This window comes from Neodiprion lecontei, chromosome 4 (genome assembly GCF_021901455.1).
Source record: "Neodiprion lecontei isolate iyNeoLeco1 chromosome 4, iyNeoLeco1.1, whole genome shotgun sequence".
Taxonomy (NCBI): Eukaryota; Metazoa; Arthropoda; class Insecta; order Hymenoptera; family Diprionidae; genus Neodiprion; species Neodiprion lecontei.
In genome coordinates, this window is record NC_060263.1 from 17256392 (window position 1) to 17280970 (window position 24579).

The 24579-nt window shown below is 42.4% G+C and overlaps 1 protein-coding gene across 1 annotated transcript in view; it reads left to right on the forward strand.

Annotated features, from left to right (window-relative positions):
• Positions 1-254: 254 nt before the first annotated feature.
• Positions 255-24579, forward strand: part of LOC124294087 — a 193305-nt gene continuing 168980 nt past the window's right edge. The window contains exon 1 of the mRNA XM_046737946.1: positions 255-348. Within this exon, the coding sequence (XP_046593902.1) occupies positions 257-348 (92 nt within the window). The 5' untranslated portion in view covers positions 255-256. The remainder of the gene's footprint in view (positions 349-24579) is intronic.

Sequence of the window (24579 nt, forward strand, 5' to 3'; positions counted from 1 at the left end):
CTTCCGAGTCTCGCCGTCATCATCTTTCCATCCGCACAGCAGCCTCGGCATGTAAGCTGAACTTGTGACTGTTACAAACCAGTCTAGCGTCTCATTGGAATGGCTCTACTTGTTCTGATGTTATTTTTTTCATGTACTGGAGTAGAAATAAGATGTTGGATATATTATGTCTGTAGTATCGTGGAACAGGTTCATGGGCCAATACCAGTAGGACCCTAGAGTGTGCGAAGTGAGGGAGCTGGTCATGAGATGGGGCATGGAGCGACAATACCTTCCCAGCACCATACACTGTCGGAGCTCCGCAACTTACAGTGCTTCTCACCGGGTGCTCCAAGATAAGGATGAGAGGTGAGTGATCAAAATAAGGGGTATCAAAAACTGTTATAAAAAGCCGATTTCTCAGCTCCTGACACGCATTTTATTGAGAAAACCTTGTTTGTCAGGAAAATGCGGACGTAATTGACGGAGATTGATAAATTTGTGAAATATATATGTGTCCGTGTGTGTTAGTAATTCACTAAAGTATGTACGATAACGACTAGTTAGTCGATCTATAGTCGTGACCGAGAAGAGACGTCTTTCAAATTTGCGATTCTCAACCGACCATTTGGATCCATTTGGACGATTAATCGGGAATTTCTCTCATCAACGAACGCGTATAACGCATGAGGCACAAGCCTGAAAATACCGATATCTATTACATATACTACAATAATCGTCAATGCAAATGGCTATTTTCTTTGGTAATAATATTACTGGATTAAATTTAATTTAGAGTCCAATTCATTCTGCGACAAAGCGTCAATTTAAAGTGTGCCTCAATTATTTGGTAATTCTTTTCTTTTTTTTTTTGTTTTTTCAATTTTCTAATTTATAATGATTGAATAATGAGCGAATGTATTACATATCACGTCTTGTCTTACCGCAATCAAACTGAATGATCGTTAATTGGCATAATTAAATCAGATTCAAGACATGAATGATTTAGAACACATATTAAATACTGATTTTTTTCTGTGAATTATTTAATCCGTCAGTGAGGAAGAAGTGAAGCGTCACAATGTGTTTGTGATAACGTTGAATTTTATGTAATTCGGATACGTTTATTTAATATGAAAGAGGAACGTCGGGGAACGAAATTCGTGGTCACGAATCCTTACTATGGATATGTTTATTTTTATTCTGTATACATATTTATTCCTTTTTTTGCGTTATGAAAAATGAAATAACGGTTATAATATTAATATGAAAGTTACTCCGTACTCTCCGGCCGGTATACATGTCAGTTAAAAAAGTTCACATGATTCATGTTAACTCTTCAATGTTTGATAAGCCAACTATTGCACGAGCTTGCAAATTAGAATCGCAAAAGTGCGTAAAAATATTTATCGTTGCGCAGAAAACTGAGGTGATCACCAATGTCCCAGCTGCCTTCTTACTCCAGGATCCTTAGACTGAGTGATTCTTCTCCCCCACTGGGTACATCATTTCGTCTTAACCATCGAATATCGACACAGGTTCCCTTTCTACCAGGAAAAAAGAGCGCTCATTCCAATTTCCTTTCATGACAGCCAGTTTTTACTTCATTCCTAATCGCCTTTGCGGTGACGCGTAACGTTCGTGACAAAAAGAGTCATCAGGGGAAAGTTTGTGCGTTGACTAAATGGTTGGGTGTTGGGAAAAAAAGGAAGAAGACTGTGGAAACTTCAAGCTTGTACGATGAAACAAACTAAACGAGGGTGAGCCAATTCTTGGAGCATATACTTGTAGAAAAGAGGGTCAAAAGCGCATGAAACCTGACACGGAACGAGACTCAAGTAATCAAGATACAAGGTGGTTATTTTCCGTATACTCTTGACGAGACTATTTGCGTTTTCATGTCACAATTATCACGTTGTTGCGAAATCTCTTATGATTCTCGAGATGCCATGTTGTTCAGAAATTAGACTTGCTTCGTGTTCATTGTTGACTCGCTACGGCGTGGATCTCCCGAAGCTGGGCGGTCGGGAGCCGAAAGGGGATAATGGCAATGGCAGCTAATTAAAGCGAGGTGGCATTGTTTTGTCCTTTTCTCTTCCACCTCTTTACGAACCAATTAATCCAATAATTGAACTGGAAAGGAGCCGTGGCCACAAATCACCATTAACAACAGCCGCGAAACCATCAGCGTGAGCCATCCGTGAGTTCGTCCATCCTGCCGAATTTCGTTTGTATCGGACGGTGTGGCGCGATTATCCTGGTAATTGGGTTTTTCTCATTAAAACTTTGCACCTTGACTTCTGCGCAATTCGCTTCTCTATCCCAGGCACGGTCCATCATCGGGACTATCACTGACAATGAGATATTTCAAAGTGATACTTAATTAATCCTTGGTCCATATCTCTGGTCCAAACCGGTGAGTACTTCTCCCAAAAAGCCTCGCCATGTGAGTCACGATACTGTGCGACGAACGTAATATCCATGTGAACGATGTTACGACTGACATTTACGTAAGTCTCTTAGACTCCGGAGGAGGAAGATGATCGGGCAATACCAGGTAGCACGGAGGAATGATTCGCCCGCAATCCAGTAGGACGTGCCTTGATGCGGCGTGGTTGTTGGAGATACGTGCGCGAAGAGGCTACTTCTTCTGTGCAACTACGGCGGTAATGCAGCCCGGCCACTGCGGCAAGTCTCCACAAGCCTCAAGTACATCGAGAGCACTGCAGCCTGAAGGATAATTTGCCCTCCAGAAAATAACAGGGTGTATCTTGGTGGATGCAGCCGCCCGGCCCGATCGCATCCACGTTCACGTGTAGAGTATACCTGTAGGTACACCCATCCGTACACCGCTCCTCGAAATGACGGCTTCGGCTAGGTCGGATCAGCCTTGAACGATAGCTAGTCAAGTAAGCTTTCTCCGTTCCGTGGTTCGAGATCGCGTGGATCCAACTCAGGAGCCTGCTATAATTGATCGCTATTCCCATTGCTCGCGTACCCTGTGTATTTACTTATAAAACAGCCCCGGATTTCATTTAGTATTTTCTAGCGAACCAGAGTTGCCTGCCCGCCATTTCCAAAGAACGTTGGAGAGGAGGTTACAATATCATTTAAACTGGCAACCATCGTCCTAAAAATTAAGCTTTGCAGTGACAATGATTTCAATCGTTCTACGAATAGGAACTTAGATTTAAAAAATCTCCTTTGCATCGATATGAAAGTGGCAGTCTGAAAACAATGACGTCTTTTTCTAATCAAGCAGTCTTATGTGACTAATTTTCGCTAACTAACTACGACTACAGAAAAACGTCGTGTCCTGACGTGATCTTAGTCAAACGGACACGCCACATGTTCCTTGTGCTTGCAATGCCACGCACCGAAGATCGTTCATAGTCACAGATATATGGTATTCGGATGTTTTACTACTTGATATTAGGTACTCTAGCATCGACTTCTCCTGAGCTTAAAGAGCGTTTCTACCGATATCTGACGGCGGCTGAGAAGCATAGTGCCTGTTCGGTAGTTAGCTTAATAACGGAGACGTGAATATATAGGCGTCTTTTGTGAATATGACGGCAAAATTAGAAATTGAATCGTAAGTAAAATTTGTCACAGAGACAAAGGTCTTATTGTGAGGCCGTGTCTCTCTTTGATTGTAACGTACTTCATGTTATTATTTGCATTATACTTTTCAGTTTATAATTTATTTTATTATGTACTTTATGTTGCCAGTTTATTCCATCTTGCTGTTCACATCTAGTTTATTTATTTCGTCTCACCTCGTTATTGTTTGCTCTCTCTCTCTCTCTCTGTCTCTCTCTGTGTCTCTCCCCCGCTCTCTTTTTCTCAGTCTTTTGTTGATCTCCTCTTTTTTGTTTTATTTTCCTCGGATCTGTCTGTAGCAGTTTCATATCGTATTTATTGCCTACGTTAGAGTATCGTCACTTTCGACGTTGATAAAAAGCTGTTAGAAACGATCGCCCTAATGGGGTTTCGTGTGTCATCTGGAATTGCGTGCGAATCAGTCCGGATGGTACGAGAGTTATCTGTAGTTTCACACGGCATCTAATGGAGAAAACTCGGTCATTATAGAAGCAACTTTTTATAGTCCCGCGCCCAACCTGAACCGCTAGCCATTAAAAGAATTCGTCCAGGGTTGCCCGTTGTTGCGTTGTATATAACAGGCTTAAGGATGTCTCAGAATATAAATTGCAAATGAAAAAAAAAAAAAAATACCGTTTTCGGAGTTTTCGTGTAAACGCGCATCAACGATCAAAACTCTGTTTTTCAGCCAACCACCATGATGGCCCGTTAAAACAATAGCCATTCAAAATTTCTCCTGGCGATGAAAGTTTTTCTTACTTGCACATGCGGCCTTTTAAAGTAGCTGGTATCTTAATCTCTTGGATAGCATATAAAGTAAACCAAAAACACGTCTTCATATCTTTTCGAGAGAAAATATAAGCCAATAGGATTTTTAACTCCTACCCATATTAGTTTTAAACCAATATTGAGAAGAATTTCTCACCTCGAATAATTAGAGTTGACCTTCCACTTCCGAATAGCAACATGAGCTCGTTAAAAATATATGTCAGAACAAATTCAATTACCGAATTGTTAAGAACAACTGGCTGACTGCAGTCCGTGAGTAAATCAAACATCAAACATCTACCAGTATCCTAGTCATCCAAAATCCTAAACATTCTTACAAATTCAATTAGTCGTGAGGATTGTGCACAAGCAGGATAGAAAAAACTTCTGTCGAGAACGCATCGTTGCTTTTGAAATGGATTCGTACGCCCGCAACAACCGTTTTCACCTACATCTTTAGTCAACGATCTTGCTGATACGAAGGTGCAGAGGTTGGAAGATCTAGCAGGACGTTCGAGCGGATAGCTCGAGGATCTTAGATCCGTGTTGGTTAGAACTTTGAAGCACAGACCTTGGCGAGTACCGTGGGTCGATGGGCGTACCTATCCGTGACTGTAAGTAAACGGGGATATTCGCTCGATAATTCTTCGTTCGGGCAGGGTTGATTGGCAGCTGTCCTTGGGAGGGAAAGTCCCACGAAGAAGGTGGCAAGCAGGAGAGACTGCTATTGTACCTCGGGAACGTCGGGCACCTAGACGGCATTTACTTGGTAAATAAATGGAGCCTCCTATCGTCCACAGGTTCGCGCGGTTGGAAGTAATTCATTACAAGAGTAGGAACAAGAGCAATAAACGACCGCTGGCAATAACGGGTGATCTGTGCCCCCGGTCAGCCTCGGTCAGCCCTCGACCTTTGCTTTATAGGTCCGACTCGCCACGAGCCCCGAGAGACTCGATTTGTCAACTCGTTAGTGAAACTCATTTGAGCTTGGCCGAGTCTCTACCCCCCCTCTCCGCCGTGCAGTTCAGCCGTTCAGGGGAAGGCCAATCTGTCGCTTGAGAATTCCCAGAGGGTGATGGGCGCTTATGTGTTACACCCATAACCCTGTGTACTGGCTCTCGGTCCAGGAGTCGACTGAGCTGGACGAGGAGTTGCTGGGATCGGGGTGACGGATGCCGGTCCGCGGCCATTACCCGAATATAGAGAGCCATTGGTCACTTTGCCGGAGCGTACTTCAAATTGACGAATGGTAATGAGTTTCAGCAGTGAAATGACTCCACGGTCTCTCGGCTCCTGCATTGCGTGATGCTGCACCAACTACCTCCGACCGAAGTGAATCTTGAAAGGCGAAGCCAATCGAAATTACCGGCCGATTGGCAAATGCCGCGCACCCGGTATTCAAGGGCAAAATAAGGTCAGCTCACCAATGCGTCCCGCTTTCGTTTATGCCCCACCTTTACACCCAAAAGTTATTGCCGAATGATTTTATGCCATGATCTTTGTACGTCAACCTTCTCACGGAGACGATGGGTATACTGTAAGGAAGGTACGAAACCTTCCGCACGAACCGAGGCTACGTTTTTATTTTCCGGCTATTGGTTCTCGATGAAAATTAAGTACGTTGCGAAGCTCATCGATTTGTACAAAATTAGTAAGCATAGGTTCACTCTGGGACGCCTATAAGTCAATATTTCATCCACGGTTTAAAATTTTTTTTTAGTTTCGAGTGATATCTATAAATGACGAAGTGTGCAATAAATTGTACAGTTCCCGAATCAATCTTCAGCGTGTGACGCACTAGAACACACAATTGATTTCCATTCGTAGAGACTGAAAGGTGATATACAGCGTATGTGTGTATGATGTATATACACATTTGTTGTGAGATGCTCAGCTGTCGTGGAAAGTTAACTAAAATTGAATACTGTTACTAAGAACTAATAAAGCATAAGCTTCCAATATTAAACTGCTGAACAGTTTTCCACGAATCCGTATGGCTTGTGCAGTCACGATTGAGTTATGTAAAATCGATGATCGGGGTGAGTAAGTTGTCTGGCGAATGTGAAAGGCTTACCATATCTTAAGTCCCTACCGCATAGGAGGGAAAGTGTGAGGGAATTGGAAGAAATGTTGGATGGAAATCCCTGATCATATGTAAGAAATGTTTCGCATCGTAGAAAAATATTGAAGGAAGGTGCGGGTTGGCCTGAAAATCATATGCAACGAATATTATTTTAGGTATTTTTCAAAATTTCTTCCTCAGTTTGTCGAAGTTGAGAAATAATGCCAATGTGATACGTTTAGTTATAAATAATTAAATTTGGAGACATCAGCTTATAAATTTTATTTTCAATTACCAATTTAATCTAGAAAAAGTTATTAGTCAGGTGATTAAAATACTGTTATACAAATCAAATTAACACGCATATTCTTTTGTAATTTATAATTAGCAGTGAATATTGATAACAGTAACAATCAAAGATACATTACAAAACTGCATGTGAAGAAACAAACATTATTTTGCATTTTACCTCAAATTCATTACTTATCAACACGGGGACTTAGGAAATACCTGCAGTAACTTTCATTTGTCAATTTTTGCTAGAAGTACCTAATACCTAAAACGAAAATCTTTTTCTGCATTAATATTTTATATTTTTTATTCATATTTACAACTACACATAAAGTGGTAAAATTGAATAGAGTTTAAGAAATTCCAAGCTGTAAGTCGTACATTGTCCATCCCTGGAGACAAATAATAATTTTTACTTGTGCAGGATTGCTACATGCACCGTATTTGAGTACATTCAAGTACATAGCGTGTATAACTTTTTTTATGGTTTCGACAAATAATAATAATATCAACGTATAAATACCATTGCAGAGTATACGTGAAAGAACATATTCACCGCGTGTCGAAAACTCTCTGCAGGGATTAAGCTGCAAGTAAATTCGCATCAGCGTTGTCCCGGGAGGAATTCCTAGGATGGGCAAACTAGATGTGGACGAGGCTGCGTCTATACAGACCGTACTTCATTACCCAGCAGTCCCGACCCGTGGTCCACCTAGCTCCCCGGCCATCCGTTATCATTTTTACAACCACCGCTATCCAACAACGTCGAACAAAGCGCAGGGTCCGTCCTTCCGTCAGTCCGTCGGCTCGCCCGCAAGGGACTTCCTCTTACCTCTGTTTTGTGCACCTTGAGCTTTTGAGGTATCGATCGCCGCCGGGAGTCTGCCCTCTTTCTTCTCATTTCTATCTCTCTTTCCGAAGCAAAGACCGTCTGGCCAACGGCGCCCCCGGAGATGACGTCGAGCGAGGTTCGTTTCCTCGGTAAAGACGTTCGTACACGTCGTGGGGTTCATAAAATTGGTGCTGTTACGAGGAAACACCACTCCGAGGGTAATTAGCACTTGACCGTGCATTAGTCCCCTCGTCACACCCTCGTCCTCTAACGCCCTCGCAATAAACTTGAAACGACCCAGCATCGCAACTCCAGCGCATCTATTCTCGGTGCATTTTTGTACCCATCGGATAAAAGAGTGTCGAAACTCTGATACAGAAGTCTATTATTAGCCTAGGGATCAACGTTTTCAGTCACCATTTCAGTTGAGCCCAGAGTCCACGAGGGGTTGACAACTGATTAACTGGTTCACGCGATATCATGTATAAAGATTTTCACATCTCGTTGGGTTCGACGCGATTTCAAGGATTTTCGGTCATTCGAACGAACGTCAAAGGATCAGCCGAAATTTCCGTAGTAGTTTCAAATGATTCGATTCGTTTACATACTGTAGCCCGATGTCAAGGCTCTTGCAGAAGTAACTCCATTCCAATCACCCCGCTCGTTTTACCTAGCGTTTACCCGCCACCACCGCTGGTATCTCACGTGTGAATATACTCTGGGGTGATCGGATAAGAGAATGAAATTGCCCAACCTCCGTACCACCGAGCGAAGGTCAGAGCTGAATATTATATTTCCAGAAGCACTTGAGCGGAATAAAACGTTGCCGCTGCAAAGCTTCGGTTTATCGGCGCCTCGCCACGCGCGTTCCGACGACGGTGCCGCAAAGTCGGACGTCGTCCCGTGACGTCATGCGACACCGCGTTTTTGACTGGCGTCTCGATATAGGCCCGCTCGTCCACGGATTGACAGGTTCGCTCTCGACAAGACACACTCAGAAGATTATTCCCGGCGGTATACAAGCGCTCGTTGGTCTCTGCGCGTGGTCCCCGTCTCCGGTATGAGTGAGCTGCTGGGCTCCTGCGGCTGATAGGAGCCAGAGGCCTGCGCGAGCTGCTCACTTAGAGCCACTTTATCATCTAAGCTTAATTCGGGAGTTTAAATATTTATACCGCCAGGGTGACCTCACGACACGCTTTCGTCCCGTATTTTAAGGCCTAGTGCACACACGGCGTGCTTTTTCGTGCTGGATGGCTTGCGCTGAGCTTGCGAACTTTGAACAGCTTCGAATACCGTTGCTGTGGGTTTTGATTTATTGTAGCTTGCTGATCGTGTATCGGGATGTTCATTTTTTCTTGTGTTTCGCTGTAAGGAGGAACGGAATATCGCAGGAAAATTGTAAAGGAGGCATAGTCTCAAAGCTGGCGGACATTGCAGCCTGCAGGCTGATCGGACGCGGAAAAACGCACAGTGTGCACAGGGCTTTAATAGTACCCCAAGCGGTCGCTCGTGCGGTGAACCGCGCTCTTGAGCAACCGATCTATTTTTTCACACCGCGACCGCCGTTCATCTGCTTACACGTCCGTGATTTCGACAAGTAGGCATTCGAATTCATCGTTTCGCGATAACCCACCAATCAAGAAGCCTATTTATACAGGGTCAACAAATAGTCTTTTAGCAGCCTGTGCTTATCCGGACGTTGGTTTTCAAAATTCAAACTTCAGCAAACAAAACTGAAAACGAGTCCGCAAGTGTAACCATGGTGCTGCATTTATGATTCGTACGAAAAATCACAGCTGGTTTAAAATAGGAACTCAAACGTATTGTTTTCGAGTAAAAAAACAATTGAGAGACGTCTACTTGTGGTTGATAATCATGATTGCGGAATTATTTACGTTTTTTCGAATATCGGATTTCGATGTCTTCTTTTTAATAAGATCCCAAATGCAAAACATGTTTCAGCTTTACTCACACTGTTGTAGTAACAAGGCAACGAGTTTTGCCTCATATTTATAAACAAATATGGTTAATTCGAAATTGAAGAGAATCAAATAGCAATACTTAGGTGAAATGAAATGAAAATTGAGCTGGCAAAACGAGAGAAATGTTCTTGTTACGTGCAATAGCCCGATTTTAAGGTCACTTATACGGGGTTGTTACTTTGGAACACTGAGGCCTGATCGTTGTCTGTATGCGTATTTCGTATACACGATCATTACGGGAAAAAGTGGGGTCCACAGACAGCAAAATACGTTTCCCGTCACGAAGAAAGAGAAAGCAGGACAGGAAATTAAGAAGGCAGTCTTGTCCCGTGGCGCAGTTGACCCTTTGTTGGAAATCCTTACGTTGTTTGACCCCCTCACTGACCCTAGCGTTTATTCCCTCTGCGAAAGGGTGAGCACTGAACGACGGCGTGATGAAATCAACTAGAACAACTTCTATTGTATTGGAAAGGCACTTGCCTCCAGTGACAGCCCATGGAAGGGTTGCCCTTGGTCGTTGTTTTCTCCTAACTAGCTGGGAAGTTGGGACAACTGCCCCGAGAACCAGGGGAGTTTCTCTTTGCTTCTCTTTTCCGACGGACTTCGCCTCGTTCCACGATCACTCGATCTCTTATATTGCCTGTCAATTGTTCACGTTTGACGTTATTAAATTAATATTAGGGGTGTAGCTTAACTCGTTCCGATGTAGGGGTCAGTTGATGTCCAGTTTTCCCTTTACTCGGAGAGAATTTCCCATGAGGCTCCAAGCGAACACATAGATTCAACCCTCATCGTATCCACATTCATAATTCGGTATCGAACCAAGCTGTTGGTCTTAGATTGAGATCATTCGTTGCTTAAGTACACTAATTGATATTATTTGCGTAATTGGTAGCATTAAATAACCGATGACTTGACATGAAAGCAAAGGTACCTTCGCGTTTTGGTCCGCTCCGTCTTCATGCCGTACCTCCGTTATACACCAGAGAAATTATCCTCAGGGCTATAAAGACGATGGATAATCTGGTACACATGGAGAGAGAGAGGGATAGAGAGAACGACAAGATATTCTGTTGTCAAACGCATTTAGCTACATCAAACGAGGCCTCAACGCAAACCCCTAAGGCTACGTGTCCCCGGATCTTGGAGAGTTTAATTACCCGAATAATGGGAAGACGCTGACATTGAGGGTTACCAATTTATTGCGCGGCATAAATACACCGAAGGGATTGTCGAGACGGCCGAGTACCTACCCAGAGATAAGACGCTGTTAGCGACAATTCGTCTGCCGCGAATGCACAAGCCAGGAAACAAATGAAATTGTTAGTTTACGAAATCGACAGAGAGAAGAAAGGAAAAAGCCAGAAGACTGAACGTTGGAGGAGGAGAATTAGTGTATGCATTTACTCTGGATGTAAAAATTCTGGGACATTCCGAAGAAAATTTACGGGATAGCCAAGTTGGTGTGCAATTCTAATAAAATATACCAGCAATTACCGCCCTAAATATTCTCGCTCCGAACGGCCACGTTGATCTATAGTCTGAGGGGGCAGAGAGGAAGGCAAAAGAAGGGAAAGAGAGAGAGAGAGAGAGAGAGAAGGGGCGTGAAGCTAAATTACTTTTAATCGCTATTTTTCAACGGAAAAGCCGATCACGTTTATTTTTCCCTTAGGGAGCCGCTGGGCTCGGCTCAACTTGTTTGAGGATTTTCGTACGCCGAGACTAAAATTGACGAATGATTAATTGCGGATTCATTCGTCTTCTGCGGCAAGTATAAACCGCGTTACAACACCAGGGAGAAAAAGGTCTCCCTCGAGTCCAGATTTTTCCCTGACACGTTGGAATTCGTCGCTAACTAAACCACTCCGCGACGGAACGGCTAACTCATTTTTGTAATTAAGCGGGCACTTCTGTCCCAGGCAAAAGAATTCCTTGATAAACTTACCATCTGAGTAGAACGTGCCCCGACGGAACTCTTGCTTCGGGCTAGTGTGTGATCACGCTCGTGTGTGCACGCACGCGGGGGACCCTTTCGTAGATCAAAGCGCCCCCAAAGATCAATACGCCCCCGAGTTGCGGAGAACGGAGGCTCGAAGAGGATGGTCGGGGGTCGGGGCGGTTCACCCAATAGGTTGATTGAGGGCATCGAGCATTAGTGGACCGGGCTGTTCATAAACATGTCACGTACTTCTTTTAGCCGGAGAAAAGCAAAGGGGCATAAACATACGCAATTAAGCCCAAACTCAAGACTCGGCCTGTGCTTTACGGGTCGCCATGAGAACGCTACGCCACATCCCGCCGATCCGAACTATGCTGGATAAATGACCCACTAAAGGGATGTCAGACCTACGTCGAATACGGCGGATCGTATTTCACAATTCCTTCTTCTTCTAAACCATATCCGTTCGAAACTTGGGAAATGACCGGGCTACCGACCGTACTTGGAGGTTGGCTAAGAAAAGCTTGGAAGATTGACGGAACCGCGAGAGTAATCTGCTGCGACAGTTTTGACTGGATCAGATGTTATGGTACGTTACTGCAGCTGAATGATATATTTTTTTGTATTTTATCGTCAATTTCCCGGCCTTTTCTTAATTCACACATAAGCATAACCTTAAGCCCTGTACTATTTGCCAGAGTTTGAAGAGATCTTTTTACTAGAAGAAAGTGAAAATTTACAAATATTATTTACTGTTTTCAACGGAGATCAGACATCCTTTAAATATTCGATTTTCCAGTGCTAACCATTTATGTCCATATTATCACCTCGCACGGAATGGTAACTACTTAAATTCATCAAATGGATGTTTCAATTTGTTTGAATTTCTCGTCTCATCATGAACTTGTTTCACTCCATTGGGAATTATACCCATATAATTGTTTTATTGATCAACGTCGCTTTTTCATGTTTAGAGAACAGATCGTCAGGCCTCATTTCTCTTCTATATTAAATTTCTGACCGATTGGTTGCAGTAGTGGACAACAAACATTATGTGTGAATTAGAGATACATTGCATCACAGTAAAAATGTTTAAATAAGCCAATTTTAAAGTCATAATATGTAAAACCATACGGCTGCCCCTGAAAGTTGACAAAAAATGGAAAATGCTCTAAATTTTTTTTCTACAAATTTTCGAAAATATTACTTTGTCAATTTAGAACAACGTGTGTTAATTTCATCGTCCGGCCGAATCCAGTTCAAAATTTATAAATTTCTTGCTGAATTATTATGAAAAAATAGGCACATCAAAAGTATTCTGAGAACTCAAATGAAACAGATTACAAAACCAAAAGTTTCGTTGGTTGCATGGTTTCTGCAGATGTTATGGGTCGATGTAGTCCGTATCCAAAAAATACAGGTTTGAGTAAATGCTATCATTTTGGATTCAGATTTGTATCGACTCATTAATTCTTCCGATACCATTGAATGAACAGGAATTTTCATTGTTTGATTTGTTTCCGTCACATTTGGAGAGTGTTCCTCATGCGTCGATAAATGATTATGTTTTCTTTGTCAAATTAAACAACAATTCAGTACAAAATTCGTGTCTGCTTAATCAAATTTGGCCCCATGATGAAATACAAGTACGCCTTTTTTGCACTCACAAAGAAGTATTTTTTGAAATTATTAGCGAGAAAATGTATGGGTTTCGAGAAATGTGAAAAATTAAGATATTTTCATCTATTTACTAACGTTCAAGGGCGGGCACCATATTGTTTTGAATATTAAGTCTTCAAATGAAAATCTACAAACAAAAAAAAAAAAATAAAAAATCACACATACTCTTAACAACTAGCGAAATTTTTCCAGAAAGTTTGAACCGGTTCCGAGATGTTGAGAGTTTCGGTTCAGCCGATCACACGTGGAATGCGCGACACACAACAGCGACAGTTAGATCATTAACATTTTTATTTTTTCTTCCAATTACACCGCGACTCGAAAAGAAGAATAGCGAACAAATTACCAAAGGTCAACGAGAAAGTCGATGACCCAAAATTTTGGAGCTACCTTATACCCTGTGACGTACGAGGGTCCGGATGGGTTTCTAAATGCCGACAGGGATCGCATTTGTTTAAATATTAACAGCGTCGTTAAGAAAACGCATTTGCGGTTCATTAGACCCGAGGGGTGCGTGACGGCTCCGGTTAAACGGCACCGCGTCCAGTCGTTCGAATTGAAACCTGCATGAATCGGAGTCGCTCGGGCCGCTTTTAGTATCTAGTGTGAATTACTCTTCGTTTATCTCCCACTGAATACACCGAACTCTTATTTGGCGATGTTATCAAATGGATCATTTTTTGAGTCAACGTATCGTTTGAAATTTCCCTGAGCCATCTTCCTTTTTATTTTTGATTTTGCAAAATACCGACAAATTTGCGTTACTGTTCTAATCACAAGATCAATTTTGTGAGAAAACCCCGTCCATCGATTGAACTTTGTGAAAAGTATAACGATAATTGATTTCTTTTTTTTTTGTTTCATTTTGAAGGGAGAAAAACAGCAGCTCGGAATAACTCATGTTTTTTAATGGAATACTCAATAGCCTTATTGGAAGCTACTGTAATTGAGAAAAAGCGATTTTTTAAGTAAAGTGGTACAACGCGTATCATCGTAATTAAGATGTACAAATATGAAGGGGCGAAAGGCCCTTCTAGTTTCATGGTAACGTAATGAAAATAGTTCTGCAAATTCCCTTGTTCAATTAAAACTTTGAGATGTTGAGAATCTGGAAAAACCTGGTAATGAAAATAGTTTTCCACCCAGTAAACAGATAACAAGTCATCTTGTAGTATTCGTGCAGCATTTCAATGATAGAGAGATAATTACGAATTATCTAAAATATCCCGATAGATTTTGCCACGAATTTGTGATTTTGAGAAACTTCATATCGCACGCATGGATATAGAAACGTTATTCGAGAGAAATTGGCACACGGTGCTGTTCAGCCGAAATCTAAAAAGTACAAGTCGACGGAATTCACAATTGCATATTTGAGCCAACGAGGATGAGGGCGACGAAGTTCCGGCTTGTCGGATCGATGCTTGAGTTAATTCGGCGAGGCTTAGCTCTCGCAAGTTGCCGATTTGCATCTCCTGCACACCCTGGATGACCATAAATCCATCCAGCGTTACTTCCTGACCGTGGTTGTCCATATATCGCGTCCAGCTCGGAACTCTGCCCGCAGATCTGTTCGGATAGCTCGTACCTAAGACGCGATAAAACTGTTCCCCGTATGTAAATTCCTGCTTTACATACCCTCTGGATTTCTTCAACTTCTACGAGATCCCGGCAGGGTCAGCGTTTGAGAATCTTTCCGTTTAAAAACTTCCCTCGTCGGTTTTCATCGCGAATTCGGCGGTAGGTAAGTCGGAAAGCCTGAGGAAGCCGATAAAAGTGGAAGACTTCGAGCAGCGGGACAGGAGGCGATATATTAACGGCATCCGCCTCGACGCCGAGCGTCCTGGTAGGGTTGTGCAAGTTAGTGGGTGGACTCTGCTACAGCACTAGTTGGGTTGGTCCGAGGGACGAGAGTATAAATCGTCGACGGAGTCGAGGGATGACCTCGCCACACGCAATGCCTGGCGATAGGTTTCCACGATGCAAGCTCTGCCCGGTCTTGTTCCCGAGGTCACTCTTTTCGGGACGATTTCTTCGAGCACGGCTCGGAAGGACGTCTTCTACGCGTCGCGTGTTCCAACTTCCGCTTTTCCGGGGGTTCATCGCTTCGTGGTTTCGCCGGAGGAAGGTGCAGACCATGTGGAATACTCCAAGGAAGGTAGCGTGACGCGAAGAGAATCTCTGGCTCCGATGAGGGTGGAAAGGAAGCCTGCTTCGATTCAGCCTTGGATAAGTTTGAATTACTACGAACGTGCCAGCTTCAATTCAGCCTGTAGTTGAACCTCAGTGATATCTCGCCACTGCGGACCTATGATGACGTTTGTCACTGCGAGGATTCGGATCGTCGCAGAGTTTGAGGAAGAAACGTGTAGTTTCGATAATATTTTACGATTTCTCAGACAGTCGTACATCACGAAATATCTTTTTATGATTGCAATCGGTTCGTTCCGACTCAAGTTGTACTACTTCCGGAACGGGAAATTGCGTTTCGCGAAAGTTAAGCTCGTTTCATGAATATCATGGTCAAGATTGTACCAAAACTAGTCTGACGGAATCTTGGCCAGCTCTAGCTTATTGCAGACAAATCAAGCAAGATACGAATTGGAAACGTCGTTCGTCCACCGGGTAAAATTTTGTCTGATGTGAATCAGTCGACTCACAGCCGTTTTTATAATTTTTCACGTACAGGAGTAGGTAGTAAATGATAAAATTGTGATGCAAAATATTTCAAAGAATGTCAGAATCCGTTGAGATTATTTTTGTGCTAAAAGTATGCCTGCATAACGTTTCTTTTTGAAAAATGTATTATTTCCTAACTATGATAATGTTACATTAAACGTTTTTTTCTTCGCGTACATACATAGGTAACAGCACTGCAACTTTAGAGAAAGATAAATTAATACTGTTGAAAAAGTTAATCTTTTAATTGTTTGCTTGTTAATAAATCTCCCAGAGATTCTTAAAAGGCTCATCCATTTGCTCAATAATTTTGAGTCAGAAGCAGGTAATCAGTGTGAAACTTCTCTCTTGGAATGGTCGATAATTTGTAAGGCCTTCGTAGTTAAACTCAGCTTGAATTTATACAGATATTTGACGTTCCAATATTTTAACGCAAATTACAGGGATGTTGATGTCGTACGTCAACAATCAATTGTTTAGCATACTACTGTCACATGATTATTTTTTGCTACTACGAAACATTATTTATCATTCATAAATGAATAATCTATTCATTACTCATTAGCCGTGAATTGCTTCCCTAGACTAATATTAAGTTGTGAAAATCTCGTGTCTCTTAGGTGAAAAAAATCATGTACGATAGACTGTCAGCCACTTAAATTAACTACTGTTCCGTCACGACTGTTTTATTAATATTCTCTAATCTTTTCAGTAGGCAAACATTTTTTCTCAATATTAATATTATTATAAATAGCATTATTTTTCTACCTATCTCGATGCACTTATTTTGATGAGTGTTGATATTAATTTCTTCGTTCCTCTGTACAAACTGTCACACATTGACAGCAAAGACCAGAACAAAATAGCAGTTAAATCGCCGCCCGTCGAATCAGGGAGTGAGTAAAATGTCAACAACGCTACGAGATTTCGAGCTTACGACTTTGACCGGTCGTAATTCTTTCAAGATTTGAAATATGTGGCTCAGGTTGGTGATAAGGTTTTGTACAATCTGTACGTTGCTGTTTATCGTTACTTCCGAGTTCAAGGATATCTGGGAACGTTGATAGAGAACGTTATGTCACATATCGCAATGACTGTCAACTGAACATGACTTCGATTTTTGTAACACGTTTATGTGTATATATAGCAAAATGATGGTAATGGGATGTGAACTTAATGTCTTGCTACCCTTATGGTGATACGAATCAACAACCCTTGGTCAGGAGAGATAGTGGGGTCAAGGGCGTAGAGGCGACAGGTTTTTAAATTTACACAAGCGCCAATTAACTATTTATATTAATCTCTGCCATATATTGGGCATAATTTTTTAAGTCCGATCAGGTATTAAGGATAAAATTTTTTGATCCAACTTCCGGGCCGAACAATCATAGTTTGCACATCAAGTCTCACCGAGTCACAGGTCATTTGAAGTAAGCTATAATTGAATTATTCATGAACATGAGGGAAATCTCGTACGATAGTGAAAAATTCAGATATCCACTCAACCACAGAATGGCGAGATCCTGGCTGTTATCTTTCGACGAGACATCGCATCACCGAGACGATCTCACCAAGCTATTACCCGAGTCCCTTGGGGGTTGTGATTTGTGGTGTGAAACATCGCGGTTGGCAAGAGTCTGCGGCGCGGTTCTTCAGCTTGACAGACGTTCGGTCTCCTGGCTTTCGAGAAGTTGTCGGTGTCCGACGGACACCGGGATGCCGGAAGTCGGATCTTCGTGGGGTCCAAGACGTCTGGGCGACGAAACGAAGAAGACGAAGGGCGACGGTGTGCCAAGGCGTCATCCGTGCGGACATTCCCGGCACATGCCAGACGTGGCAGAGATTCCGAGAAATCCTGATCTGACACGTGCCCTACGGTCGAACATATCCGAAATGCCAAGGCGTGCACGCGCCGAGACCTTCTTCGTGCCGCAGACTGCGAAGTGACGAATAACCGTGGGACGAAAGAAATTAATAGAACGAATTCACGGGGATACAATTGGGGATGAAAATCGTGAGAAGGGGTGCCGCTGAAGCGAGGCTTCTCTTATAAGATCTTATAAACGTCACTTAAACCGCGGAATCTGTCACCTTGATGGGCCGCGTGCTTTCCTCTCTTTCTTTTAATAGATATATTTTCTTTTCTCCCCTAATACTCACGGGTGAAACTCTGCACTGTTGTGGGGTGAGATTTAAAACAATTAGAATGAGTCGGAAACAGGCGTTTGGTCGTGGAAGGGGGAGCTAATCTCGAGGGTGGTTTAATTAAAACTGTTGCCAACTGACGGGCGCCCATCGATCAACGAGTCCTGCTCGGCACAGTCTGGCGGGCGACAGCGAACGAAACGTTTACCGTGCCGATGATGGCCAAGGAAAATCGCTTCTTTTCAGATTCCGTGTCTCGTTCGCAATGTCGGATCTTTCGCGCCTCGTCCTCAACCCGCGTCAATTTCAAATTCATACATTGCGGAACGTCGTACTGGTATTGTTTCCTTCGCACCAGGATGTAAGTGCAAGACTGCGGTAGTACCGGCTCGATTCACGCCCGATGCAGTGGTTCATATATTTTCGCGAAAAGGCGAGCGATGTCTTTTCAGCCCAGATTTTCCCATCCTTCGCAAAGGCGGTTCCGTTGTTTTTCTTTCTTGTGCAAACCAAAGTATGGAACCGGGAAACAAGCCCAGGGAAATGGGACGCGATATATCTTGAATAGCGCTAAGCTGGTGGAAGTTAGCGTATCCATCCATAACTCTGGTCTAAGCGTATATAACCCGGCTTGGCTATATACGAGCAGTACTGAGATGTATGGTAATTGTACGTGGCTAAGTTAGAGACTCCGAGGATAGACCTTCTATATTATCCTCTCTAGAAGATGCTTCGGGCTGCGGTGCCTCTCGGAGTACCACTCCTTACAACGTACTGCCGGAAAACTTTCTCAGAAACGGTTTCAGCACCGTGTAGAAGCGTGCTCGTTTGCGTACGCATGCTTATGTCGCTGCACGCAATGCAGCAACTTATTGTGCGTGTCAGTGACAAGACCTTTTAGACGAGCAATAAAGTACTAAAGGTATGAAAATAAGAACGAGTGACGGGACGTTTTGGACTAGCTATGATTTACAGAATTTACAAAAGTAGGAATGAGTAACCGGTGCACCGGCTGTTTATACCGGATTAATCGAGTCTATCTTCGATAAAATCTGCGGTATGAGTTTACTTCGGTCAAATGTTAATGTACAGTTTCAGTCACGTTGTCGTGAAGTTTCTATCTTCGGAGTACAACGAACGGGGATTGACGACATGATTGAAGGTTCAAGCTTTATTACCCGATTTTAGTTCAACGATTGTTAATTCTATTGGTAACATCAAAGTAAATCAACGATCATCCAGTTACTTAACCTATACGTGGTATAATTCCGATCGTTAGAGTTTCTCAGTCTTGAGAAGAAACTTTTATTTTCCAAACAAAGGCACTTGGGGTAAAATTGTTGCAAGCGAACTCTTTTTTTTCCGAAGAGTTGAAGATTTAAAAACTATTATGACAATTTCCATACAACTATTAGCAAATTTTGATATTCAATAGATTGAAATATCAAAAAGCTTAAATGTTCATGATACCAATGTTTGTTATGATTCATGGTCTTAAAAATCTATGTTTTCGGAAAATAATTGCCGAGCTGTCGATCCACATTGTCATGATTTTTCTAAGTTGACTGATTCTAGATCTCTGAAGGTAAAATTTCCGAGTTGCTAACTTTATGCCTACCTACTGTATAATTCTAAAATTTTGACTCATTGATTTTGAGCAGTGTATCGATTTGTCAGTTACTCTTAATTAGTTCAGTGGACGATATTTATAGGAACCGTTTTATCATACATTCGAACAGTCACTTTTGTCGAGATATACGAAAATATTAGACAATGCCGTATCCGTACTGGTAAGAAAAACAATTTATTTCCAACAATTTTTCGGGCACGTCGGTCACATCATAACACATTTTTAGCCGGATCTGAATGAAACCTAAATCCATTTATACTTATGAAGCTATTCGTTCCAGTCGGTAAGTTAACTTATTCCCCCGAGTTTTTTTTTATGATGTTTTCAAAAACACTTCGTGTTACGATAATTTCCGACTGCGCTGATACATGCATTTTGCTCCTGAAGTGAAATGATGCCAGGCAACACCTGTTAGCGACAAATACTTGAAATCAGGTCATCCCATCCTACCATAAAATGTGAGTAGACAATCGGTTCAAGGGACATTTCGTTTTTAGTCTTTATTTTCATTAAGAAGATAATAACGAGTTGAGATATCAGTTCAGTTTATAATAAACTTCGACGGTCACATGATCACGACAATAAAACACCGGTTCTATATACGTTGCGTCTAATTGCAAATTCTACTCAACTTGTGAAGAAAAATCACTGTTTGATTTTCGATAGCGAACTGAGCAGTGATATTTTTATGCCAAGATTCGAGAACGTGAATTCACGGACATGGGAAAGCACGGTAGCCCGTCTCGAGATGAAAGTTTCACTAGGTCCGCAGACGTCTGAGTCTTTTGTGCCCATAATCTGAAACGCCTTGGGGGTGATTGCCTCTTGGAGTGGAGGTGGATCACCTTGTGAGATCAAAGCTAGAGCAGGAGGAGTCCACGGGCCAAGATCTCAGAGTTTTTTGACCTAATGTTTGAGTGGTGTTTATCAGCGCGTATGTGCGACGATGGGCAGATGGCGTCTCAGTTATTTTTAACCCACGCACTCGACTTATATACCTGGGACCCGCGTGAGGCACACTTTGAACAGACATATTCGTGGATTTCTATATCGGCTTCGTACATACTGGGAAGCAATTTGGTGCATCTAGGCGCCTCGTGCTGCGGTCTAGTTTCAGGAACGATGCCGCAGGATGAGTTGATCCGGGGCACCGGTCTCCAGACGGTAGTTGCCGAACCTCAAGCATCGAGTTCTCTTCACTTCCTCCTGGCATTCCGCAGCTGAATTTCACATTCAGCTCTCAAGTCTAAGTATCGCGAACATTGTGCATTCCAATTTACACCTATCCCGAGAACAAAGAGAACAACGAAAAGTTACAGTTGATAGGTGAAAATAATTGTGCTTTTCACGTATATAGTTATCCTGTCAGAAATTCCACATAGGTCAGCAGTGTTTATGCCTTATACATATTTCGCATTAAATGTTTAACATACTGTTCGTATGTGGTCATATGTGATTCATATTTGACGCATATATTGTCTTATATTCCTCGTATACATCACCTTCCAAGTGGTACGTAATCCATGTATGCTCAAATATGTTAACGTATATATTATATGTAGCATGAATCTACTGTACGGTACGACCATGTTTTCCTTGCATGCTGCACACCTACAAGCTTATCGTGTCACTTGTGATATCGCATATAGGCGGATGGGGTTGAACATGAAATTTCTCCGACACTGGAAGTTCACTCGGTTCCCTTACTTTCGAACCGCATCGGAATAATTCAATACAAATACCTGCAGGTAACCCATTAAAAATCAGTATGGCAGGCATGGCATGTCTGTAAGTTGAGTAATTCAGTTTTACAATTAGTATTGTGGGTTAACTTCACGTACCGTCGGTGGTAATCGTTTAAATTTCTTTCACAAACGCCTAGCAGCTAAATTGTCTCGACTCACATTCCACGTCCTACAACTCATTGTGCATCCATTATTCTTTGAAGCATGATTACTTTACCTAAGTAGAAAGATCCCAAGTATCGATTACTCGTCCAAATTATACTTCACAATGAATCTCAGACATACCGAAAAACAATTCTCTCATTATAGATCTTGTTTCTAACTGATCGTTAGCCAAAGTGTAACGAATACTCTGAAAATCAGTGCGATTCGAGTTGATCCTGTGAGCGGCATGATAACGTCCAAGTGGCGCAATTATGACTCCATCATCATTAAACTACGGACTCGAAGCATCGAGGACTCGTAAAAATAGACTACGTACATGCTTATATACCAAGTGAAGCCCAAAGCCCGGTGTTCTTTGCATAAGTGACGAATAGCACGGGCTCAGCTGACCGCGAGTCGAAGACGTATCGCTGGACGTCAAGAAGAAAATTGAGTCGAGGAAGGGCGCAACGTTTCGAAGCTTATTTCGTGGAACGGGGAGGGGCAAGGGGGGGGGCAGCCATCCTTGATCGGCGCGAAATAACATAATATATACGTGTATATATGTATATATATATATATCTATTTATACCGGAGCTGTTTGCCGAGAGGAGACAAGACCGGCTAGAAAGGGAAGAATGGGGGCAACCGGTAGTCGCCCCATTTCGCAAGTGTCGCCGAAAAGCGGGGCTAATTTGTCAGTTGTCGAGTTAGGCGTCCTCCCGGGAATTTACAACCACTCCGTACCCCGCCAACATCTCCTCCCCTCCTCCCCTTCGCCCGGTAATCAACCCGTGAATATCTGAACTGCCTGAGCTGCTACCACCCCGACCTTCCCTTCTCGCTCCTCATTTATAAAGAAGAGACTTCCAGGAGCGATTGATTGGCCTTGGATTCGCGGTGGGGCCGATAGGCGCGGGGCTTGAGAATCGGGGGGGTAGAGAGGGGATCCAGCTTGATAGCGCAACTCGAACATGTAAATTCTTTATTCCCAGCGTTATATCTATATATCCTATCTCTTCCCACTTTTTCTCGGACCCAGAGTTTCCCGGCCTTCCGCTCCAGCGGATAGAAAGAAGGGTGTTGGTTGTTCCAATTACCGTTTTGCAATTTTTCATGACATATCTTTTCTCGGTGGCACGAGTTTTGCCGTTCCGCGGTAAGACGCTTTTTTCATCTCCTGCGGAATGTTATGCAAATTACACAGTCTACGTTTTTTTTACCCTCAGTGAAAATTGTCTGCCTATGTCTGTTTATTTGACGATTCTAACCATAGTATACACTTGGACAATTATACTTGAACCAAATACTTTTTTTTATTCGATTCGCGTTTAGTAGTATTCTATTTTGTAGTACCAACTGACTACTCAAGATTACTTACAACTGAATTTGGTAAAAGGAATGATTTATTTGCAATTAATTTTATGTCTAATAAAATGATCGAATTTTATTGAGTTTGAAGAAGTATTCGAGTTGAAGTTAGAACACGTGGGAATTATAATTTACATAATCACTCTGTGGTCATTACGATTGAAAAAATTAGTCAATTTTTGAAATTCATGGCTCAATTCTTCGATTCGATTGGGGCTCTTTATTTAGAGGTATTGTTTATATTGATCCGAGCTTCGTTTACAGTTTTTTTTCTTTTAGTAAAAAATTGATTCATCAGAAGTATTGTTATGCTGACGCGAAAATCAACTATTCCATTTGGTGACGTGTCTTGCAGTGCTCAGAACATCTCAAAAACGGCTGATTCAATTTATCTCAATTTCGGAGTGAATATTGTTGGATAGTTTCACCTCTTTGTGGCATGCCCACTTTTCGAATTATTACGATTTTCTTAAAAATTAAGTAAAAATGTCGGAAGATTATGATGAAAAGTCGAATTTCAACTTGAAATGATTGTCATTCTGTCGAAAAAAAGGACATAAACTTCGAACCGTGGCAAAGAGGAAAAACTGTCCCAGAATCATGTCTTCAAAATTGAAAAGAGATCGGTTTGAACCGTTTTTGAAATATCGTGCAAACCGCAAAACATGTCACGGAATCAAATGGTTATCGTCAGTAACAATTTTATTTATTGATTATTAATTTTACGAAGGAAAAAAATTTCAAAGAAGCCTGATCTACATAATTTCAACTAAAAGAAATCCTAATCGAATATATTACGTATTGTCAAAACTCACCCAATTCTAACCGTTTACCCGCATATGTCTACTTAATCGTAACGTTTCACGATATCAGAATATATTACACAGCATTGCAGACAAATTTCTCACAACTAGACGATGACTGAAAACGGGTTTCGCTTGCCTGTCGGGAAAAAGCTATAGTTGAGGACAAACACTTTAACTAGATTCCTTTTTCTCTTCACTTTTCCTCGGCTTTTACGCACCTTGTAGGTTCTGCGGTACGTGAAAGTGAAAAAAAAAAAAAAAAAAAAAATTGAAAATTGGATAGCTTTGAAACATTTCTGGCAAACGAAAATAAAACATTCGCCGGTAACACGAGGAACCAGCCAAAAGTGGCAGCTAATGTGGCTCGTGTGGCAGGTGGGTTTTCTCTGATGTCACACGCTTCAGACAGCTTCCCCCGACAGCTTAGCGGATTTTAAGGCTTTGTAGTCGCCCATTTTCCGGCAAACCCCCTTGGCCTTCTCTCTTTCTCTCTCTCTTTTTCTCTGTCTTTGCCTCGCTCGTCTCCTCCTCTCCCACCCTTCCGCCTACATTATTTAAATAAACAAGACGAGGGAGATTGCCTCGTTCCCATCCCCCTTCCGATCCCTCTCCTTTTCCCTTTCCTCGCCCCAAGTCAACCCCGCGCAGCGGAGCCCCTCAACAGTTTTCTCCGTCTCTCTTCATCGGCCGTTTCGCCCTTCGAGTCTCGCTTCCATCTCGGTCCACGGAGATCCGCTTACGTACCAGTGACGAACAATTACCCCCTCCGCGGACGGAGGAGTGACAGACAAGGGGCGTGTGGCGGGTTCTACACCTTGTAATGAATTTTAAATTGGCTCGCATTTATAATATACCCGTGTTGACAGCCGGGATGAACCGGAGATGACAAAGTAAAACAGACTCGGTAAATTTTCACGAAGAGG